The sequence below is a fragment of the Nicotiana tomentosiformis genome, chromosome 5 (assembly GCF_000390325.3).
Source record: "Nicotiana tomentosiformis chromosome 5, ASM39032v3, whole genome shotgun sequence".
Classification (NCBI taxonomy): Eukaryota; Viridiplantae; Streptophyta; class Magnoliopsida; order Solanales; family Solanaceae; genus Nicotiana; species Nicotiana tomentosiformis.
Genome location: NC_090816.1, coordinates 67,409,308 through 67,417,783, shown reverse-complemented (window position 1 = coordinate 67,417,783; position 8,476 = coordinate 67,409,308). Strand labels below are relative to the sequence as shown.

The 8,476-nt window shown below is 41.4% G+C and overlaps 1 protein-coding gene across 1 annotated transcript; it reads left to right on the top strand.

The window, feature by feature from the left end:
* The first annotated feature begins 6,168 nt into the window (after positions 1 to 6,168).
* Positions 6,169 to 8,199, top strand: LOC104104951 (uncharacterized). Its single transcript, XM_009613169.4, has 2 exons — positions 6,169 to 6,520; positions 7,474 to 8,199. The coding sequence occupies exons 1-2, from the start codon at positions 6,359 to 6,361 to the stop codon at positions 8,038 to 8,040; spliced, it is 729 nt and encodes a 242-aa protein (XP_009611464.1). The 5' UTR covers positions 6,169 to 6,358; the 3' UTR covers positions 8,041 to 8,199.
* The last annotated feature ends 277 nt before the right edge of the window (positions 8,200 to 8,476 follow it).

The following is an 8,476-nucleotide window of genomic DNA, read 5'->3' as shown; positions in this document are numbered from 1 at the left end:
GGCACTTGCGGAAATCATTCCTATGACGAATCATTGGTTGAAAAGGTAATCAGAGCCGACTATTGCTGGATCGACATGAAGAAAGATACAAAAGAGTTTGTTCGAAAATGTGACAAATTCCAAAGACATGCACCAATGATTCACCAACCCGGGGAGCTACTCAATTCGGTCTTGTCACCATGGCCATTCATAAAGTGGGGAATGGATATCGTTGGCCCTCTTCCATGGGCACCAGATAAAGCTCAATTTATTTTATTTATGACTGATTATTTTTCTAAGTGGGTTGAAGCACAGGCCTTCGAGAATGTTATAGAGAAGGAAGTCATCGACTTCATTTGAGATCACATCATATATCGATTCGGGATGCCATTTGAAATTGTGTGTGATAACGGAAAACTGTTCATCGGCAGCAAAGTAACCAAATTTCTCGAGGATCACAAGATCAAAAGATTCCTATCAACACCTTATCATCCCAGCGGCAACGGGCAAGCCGAATCAACCAACAAAACCATCATCCAAAATCTTAAGAAGAGGTTAACCAACGCCAAAGGAAAGTGGAAGGAAATTCTACCCGAAGTTCTTTGGGCATACCGCACAACCTCGAAGTCCAGCACCGGTGCTACTCCATTCTCATTAGTTTATGGCGCCGAAGCTCTAATACCGATCGAAGTCGGAGAGCCGAGTATTCGGTTCTGATATGCAACAAAGGAATCAAATAACGAGGCCATGAATACGAGCCTAGAATTATTGGATGAAAGGCGTGAAACCGCCCTCATCCGATTAGCCGCCCAAAAGCAACGAACCGAGAGATACTACAATCGAAGAACTAATCTTCGATACTTTAATGTCGGGGACTTAGTGCTAAGAAAAGTCACTCTCAACACCCGAAATCCTAATGAAGGAAAATTGAGTCCGAATTAGGAAGGACCGTAACAAATTCTCGAGGTCACCGAAAAAGGGCCTTACAAGCTCGGAACGATGAATGGGGAACAACTACCAAGTAATTGGAACATATCTCACCTAAAATGATACTACTACTAAGGTACGCCTTTTTTCATTCCTTTTCTATTTCAGATTAACACATACAGGTGGTCGACAAGAAACGACGATGGATTTTTTAACAAACGGCACGAAGTCTTTAGGTCTGAAAACATGTGTTGTACTTTTTTTCCCTCACACCAATTTTTGTCCCAAATGGGTTTTTTCGACGAGGTTTTTAATGAGGCAACGATGAATCGTGCTAACTTAGAATCAAGCCTGATTATGAATCGGCGCCAAAGATCATTCCAACAAAATCCAAGGTTCCTTTGCAATCAACCTCGAATATTATGGGGCTACCCTCGGATATGCGTTAGCTTCGAATATCAACTCTAACGAGAAGACTACTTCATAAAGGGAGGGTCTCGATAGATAGGATTTATTGTAAGGGTCAAACGGTCAAAATGAATCGTACCCACAAAGATTGCTCGAGCCCCGTTTTGATCAAGAATAAAGAAAAGTACTTTCCTTACAAACATCTTATGTTTTTAATAACGAGCCCAAAGGGCAGTACTTAACCAGGATATGAACGATTGCTTCGTCACTCAGGGACTGTCGTTCGTCTCAAACAACTCAAGTGATCGGGCCTCTAGAGAAAAAGACCTAATATGCAACTCCTCGACTTCTAAAGATCATAGCCACCCTGCTTGGGGACTATTATCTCGGACAAGCCCGGATAAAACGGGAAAATAAGCCCAATAGATAGCTCCTGAACTAAAAGGCTACGACCAATCTAACACGGCTCGGAGACGTCCGAAATCCGTAACAAATATAGGCCTTTGAAAAAAGAAGAAATTCTTTCACAAACCAGTTCTAAAGGCTACCCTCGGCAAAGTCTCAAACTTAAGATATTTTTGAGAGAAACTTTGGTATCATCGAACCCCAATAACGCTTTAGCCTAGAAAGGCAATAAAGGCAAGGTTTGTTCGAACCCTCGAACACAACGTTATTGTTCCATGCTAAGTCATTTTCAACCTTTGCAAATACAAATAATAAAGCAAAGGAAAGATATGAGAGCCAAAAGGGAAAGAAATGCCTTATATTTATATAGTTTTTTACAAAGGCCGAATCGATCTAAAACAACAATTTACAATGGCCAAAAACAGCCTCAGAAAAAATTCAAAAGAAAATCAAAAAACCTAAAGTCCTAAGTGGCTTGGTCTTCATCGGAGGTTGCATCTCCATCCTCGGGATCTTCTCCGTCTTCGGATTCACTTGAGCTCTCAGATTCTTCCTTAGGGAAGGCCATCCTTTGGGCCCTGGCTTCCTCTGCTTTGGTATTTTAAATTTCGGCCATAATATCGAAGCCCTGGGCATTAACTCCCTCGAGAGCTTCCCTTAGAGCTTGCCATTTTGCATGATCCACCGTGCCCTTGGCCTTGGCCTGAATGGCCTCAACGTCGACCCTAAACTGGGCCACTTTAGCATCAGCATTTGTGTTGGCCATGGCCACCTCAGATCTATCCACGGTCACCTCAGATCTGGCCACTTCGAGTTCGTTGGCCAAGCTTGCCTTATCAAAAACGGCCAAATCCAACTGAGACTGAAGCTCATTGATCTTCTCGACCTGCACCGAGGCTTTCTCTTTTGTAGCTTGGAGCTAGGTCTCGGCTGACTCTAATTGCACTTGGACAGTTTCCTTTTGAAAAGCTAAGATGTCCATATTCTTTTTGAATTTTTCCACCCCGGCCTGTATCGCATCCACCTGCGAATTAAGCCGTCCGATTTGTTCGAGCCTCTGCCGGACCTGCAGAATCGAATCGTTAGTAGTTATCTCCAATTCATCTTCACTATTGTGAAGAACTCGGAATACCTGCTCGGCCATCTCGGCATGCTCATCCCGAGCTGTCACTAAGTCGACCTGAAGCTTCTTACTGAGAAACTTGTAGGTATCACTTTTCTCAGTGAGGTTCCGAACCTCAACCACGTGCTCCTCCCGGATTCGGAGAAAAGCCTCGTGATGTAACACCGAAGCCTGCAAACAAGGGAGAAGATGTTAGAATTATCTACAACTCCGAGTTTAAAATAAATAATAGAGAAACTTTTGAAGTTACCCGATTCAGAGCATGTTGGGCCACATTAAAAATACAAGCGGCTCCTACCGCGTTCATCACGGCTTTGTCTTCCTCAGTCACCAAGGATCGAAGGTAACTAGCAATCCCCATGGGAGGAGAGAAAATCCGGACATCCGCCGGGATAGAAAGCACTATATTCCGCCTACGGTCGGGATTAACACTTGGGGCCGGGAATCGGTCCGCCAGTTTTGGGCTCGATGAAGAACCGGTAGCGCACAATGACGGTACTTTCTTCGGTACCGGTAAACCACTAAACCCGATAACATCCACTGAGACAGCGGACTCAAACCCATCCAAGAAGCCATGGATATTGGTCTCCCCCTGAATACCTTCATAAGAGCGACCTTCCAACATATTGGCCTCGCGGATCATAGCGTCCAAATTTTGAAGTGATCCAAAATATCGATCACTCCGAGCTCGTACCTCGAGACATCTCCAGTCTCCCTTTCGACCATCTCAGCTTGGGACAGGGTGGCCTCAATTCTTACTAGTTCAGGAACTTCGGCCAAAGCTCCCTCTTCGACCTCTGCCAGTTTAGAGGACTTTTGTATCGAAGTACCAGCCCGCACGCAGGCCACTAGTTGGGAATTATCTTCCTCTTCTCCTTATTCGTGCTCTTTCCTTAAACGGATGACTAGTTCCAAAGGCATAACACCAATGTCCCCCTTGGGCTTGCGAGACTTTCTCGCCGGTTTTTTCTTTTCCGAGCCCGGGGAACTCGGAGCCCCTTTTCTCTTCTTCTCTTTGGCCTGCTTCGGAGCGGGTGGAAGGACTTCTTCGTCACCAGATGGGGGCCTCATTGAAACATCCTTTCCGAGGCCTACAAGAGAAAAAAGATGAGTAATCTCGAAGAAAATCCTGAACGATCACCATTCTAAGAAGGAAACTTACCATAATTACGGGCCTCCCATCGACCCTTCGACAACTCCATCCAAGCACGCTTTGAGTACGGCCTCTGTAACATGAGGCCTTCGACCCATTTTCTAAGATCCGAAATAGGGTCCGGCATCTGGGCCACAGCTGCAACGCCAAAAAATATCAATAAAGAAAGAAATAAGAAGAAAAGCAACAAGATTAAACCTTCTAAGCGAAGTGCTACTTACGTTACATATTCCATTTCTCGGGAAATGGCATGTATTCAGCAGGGATCAGGTCCGAAGTCCTTATTCGAACAAATCGGCCCATCCAACCTCAGTCCCGACCTTCATCTGCTCGAGAACGGAGCCTTATTGGCTTGGCGAGAAGGCTTGATCTCGATAAAGTCGGGGACTATAGAGGCGCATAAGGTAGTCGAGGGTAAAGAGACATCCCTCGATTTTGCTCACAAAAAATCGGACGAGAATCACTATTCTCTAGAAGGAGGGGAAAATTTGGCCGAGGGTCACATCATACCTCTTGCAAAAGGTAATAATGATGGGGTCTAAGGAACCCAACGTAAAGGGGTAAGTGTAAATACTTAGGAACCCCTCCACGTAGGTAGTGATCGAGTCCTTGGGCGAAGGAACCACCATATGCTTATCGACCCAGTTGCAGTCCTGTTTAACCCTAGGGAGGAGGTTTTCGGTGATTGTGGATATGTATCTCAAGACCGGTTCACATCGGCCCGCTACTAAGGAGGCCTTTTCGACCCTAAAATCAGTAACAATCGGGCACCCTGCCGGAACGAATTCCTCAGGGTAGGGTTCCGCTGCAGCCTCACCGCCAGCGGGCCGTGATGAAGAAGCAGCCTCCTTTTGCGGTACTGTCTTAGAGGTTTTCGCCATTAAAGAACAGGAGAAAAGAGAATTAAGATAGTATACGGATTGATGAGAATTCAAGAAATTTAGGTACAGAAGTTGTAAAACAAAGGGACTTTTTTAGAAAGAGCAAGAGCAGGAAGAGCTTTTGAGCGTGAAAAGTTTTGAATAAGGAAAAAACTAGGGTACTTATAGCTTGCTGGTGACGGTTCAGAACCGATAGTGGCCAACCAGCGACTGACAGGCATTTAATGCCTTTATAACTGGACTGACGGGACATTTTGAGTTGTTGCTTACGTCATGATCGAGTATACAAGTGACATTCGTTGCTTACATCATTGCCTGTCGAGACGGAGCTCGGAAATTCATATCGTTTCTCATCATATTCTCTCCGAGAAATGAGGGGACTATCTGTATACGGTCGAATCCGGCTTGCCTTTCGCATGACTTATCGAGAGTAGAACATGATAGTGCAAAGTTCAAACTCGTGTTATATCAAACCATGGTGTGAAGTCAGATTGCCGAGCTTGTGACTCAGAGATCGATTAAGATCGAGCTCGCCCAAGATCGAGACCGAGAAAGATCGAGGTCGGCCAAGATAGAGACTGGCCAAGATCGATATCGGCCAAGATCGAGACTGGCCAAGATCGGGACCGAGTAAGAACGAGTGAAACATACCGAGCCAAATGACGAAAAGCCGAAATATCCGCAATCAGGCGAGAATAAAGGCGCAAATCACGACGCTAATCAAGGAGCGACCGACTAATTAGCCTATCATGAGATTCCTAATTGTGTTAGCATTTATCAATAGTAGGACTCCCCTACAATATAAAGGGGGTCTAATCATTTGTAAAGGGGATCTTTTCAGGCAATGTAAAGAAAAATACTACCTTCTTTTAGCTTGCAATATCTTGTTATTCTGTTCTTATATTACTTGAATCTCCACTTGATTTGAGGGTGATCGAACTCGAGGGTCAAGGCTATTCGATTCGTTTGGTTTGCATTCTTTTCTTTTACAGTCAATTTTAATATTAATATACATATACATTTTTCTCAATTTGTGTCAAGTTATATCACGTATCCTTAAAATTGCGTATAAATTTAATTGTTATCCGTTTTTCAGGTAAACAACGCTAGTAAATAAATATGTACTACCCAATAAAATGCAGAACATATAAAAATAAATTTAAAACAACAAAGAAAAAATAATAAGAAGGAGAAAACGTGAAGTCCAACGAAGAAGTCTCCCCGCCGGAGAAGGTCAGGAACAGCATATTCCCGCCCAATAAAACGCCTCTGTTTCCTTCATATTTTGCTTCCCCTCAACCATTCTTTCTGATTCTGTCTGATATCAATTCATTACATCATCGCCTCTTTCCTCTCTCCAATCGTCGAGCTCGTAAAGGCCTAAAATATTATTTACTAACCCGTTGAAACAAAAGGCAATTTTCTCAATCGATCTGGACAGACCAATCGATCCATTGTTTAAATACTAAAGAGAAGAAAAAAATGGGAGCATGTGCAAGCAAGCCTAAGGTCTTGGAAGGTACCGCTCCTGGAAAAGTTCCGGCGCCAGAACTGGCCTCCAACGGTAATGTAGCAGATGTGGCGGCGGAAGAAGGAATTGTGGGTGATGATAAACGCCAGTCTCTCGGTAATTTGTTCAAGAAGGTATTCATATTTTACGGTGGCCCTTTCATCTCGCTCTCTCTATTTCTCTGTTTAAATTTATGTCAATATATAACAAACAATATATATTTATACACATAATTATTGTAATGTTGCATGTATTGTCTTCACGTTGATATCTAAAAATTCACCTTTTACATTTTTAGTGACGCACTACTAATTTCAACAGGCTTTATAAAGCTGGATTATGTAAGTGTCAAAATGAAACTTTTTCAACTTTTCACATATTTTTCATGCAATTGCTTTGACATTAGCCTAGTTTTTCAATGTTAATAAAGAAAGCTATGTAATATGCATTATCTTGGAATTTAAAAGGCTTGACATGTTCAAGAAGTTTGCTACTATCGGCTCTAATGGCTCTGGTTTTACAGAAACTTCTTTGCCTTTCATTCTCTTATGCTACATGGAAGGCCAGAAATGTTCTTGTTTAGAAGTCTTTAAGTTTTTGGCTTTGACATTTAATATTATACAAAGTACACAAATAGATCTGATGACTTGGTGAAGTTACTTATCAAAAATTGTTAAAACGAACCTTTTGAAATTGCGTATCCACATCCAACATTCCAGCTTGTATTTATAACGACTAGTCATGAGTCATAACCTAACAAGAGAATGCCGTATTGCCGCTTGATAGATGCTATTTACTACACAAAATAGTAGCAATACTTTCATTTTGTGACACTTTCTTTTTCATTTTATGACACTTTTTTTTTTGTTGAATTCCTACTAAGAATGTTGCATTATTATATTTGGAAACTCTTTAATTTTAAAAAAAAATTTAAAATTTTAATACTATATGCCAAAATTTTATTTTTTTTTGAACTTTGTGCCCGACAACACCGTCAAACACCATCATATACAATGAAACAAAGAAAGTTATTGTTGATAAATTTATTTGCATCTCGCTAATTCCTGATATTAATTCGCCGATGCAGAGCGAAGAAGGGAAAGACTCAGAACAAGTAAAAGAGGAGACATCTACCATACAAGCTTCTGAACCATCGGAACCCCAGACAGAAGAAGTTGTGACGGTACTTGATACCCATATAACGACTGACACAACAAAAGCATCAGAAGTAGAGGTATCAAAGACAGAGACCCCAGATGCTAAAACATCGGTTGAAAAGGCAACAGAAGAAGTAAAATCAGAAACCGAGACTCCTACAGAGGAGAAAAGGGAGGAAGTAAAATCAGAAGCAGAGACTCCCTCGGAGAAGAAAGTGGAGGAAGAAAAATCAGAAACAAAGAATCCCACGAAAAAGAAAATTGAGGAAGTAAAGTCAGAAACAGAGAGCACAGAGGCTTCTGTAGAGAAGAAAGAAGAGGAGGTAAAAGAAGCAGTGGAGACTCCATCAGAGAAGAAAATAGAAGAAGATCCCGTAACACAGGCAACAAAATCTGAAGCTCTAGTGGAGAACAAAACAGAAGAGAAGCCAGCTACGGAGGCAAAGAAACCTGTCATTGAAGAAAAGAAGTCAGGCAAATTTTGGTGGGACAAGTAAATCATAACGCAAATGCTTGGAAGAAAATGGTTCCTTAATTACTTGAAGGGTTGCATGTGTGATTAATTCAGATGGTATGTCAATGATTTCATGTTGAACAAGTTGTTATGAGCAAAATTTAATATTTCATTGTTTAATATTATCATTCTCATTATCATACTATATTTTCATCTCGTTCATTAGCACATTTGACATTATCTACTTTTAATTTGGTATATGAATAAGAAAAGTATTTTATATTCTTGTTCATCATTCATGAAGCTAAATTTAACACTTTAGTCGATATTATTCGACTTTAATTGTTCTAATAATCTTTTGAAATTTAGCTTTCACTCAAATGCAACTCATATCACAATTTATAAACTCTTTCAATATTTTAACAAAATATTTTAATCCAAAATTCGATATTTAGGATAAAGCAATTAAATTTGTAGTT

What these genes read in the sequence shown, in the direction of transcription:
- LOC104104951 (XM_009613169.4), top strand. Translation starts at nt 6,359, where the DNA reads ATGGGAGCATGTGCAAGCAAGCCTAAGGTCTTGGAAGGTACCGCTCCT. An exon ending in TCGGTAATTTGTTCAAGAAG is followed by an intron (nt 6,521 to 7,473) that starts GTATTCATATTT and finishes TCGCCGATGCAG; the next exon opens with AGCGAAGAAGGGAAAGACTC.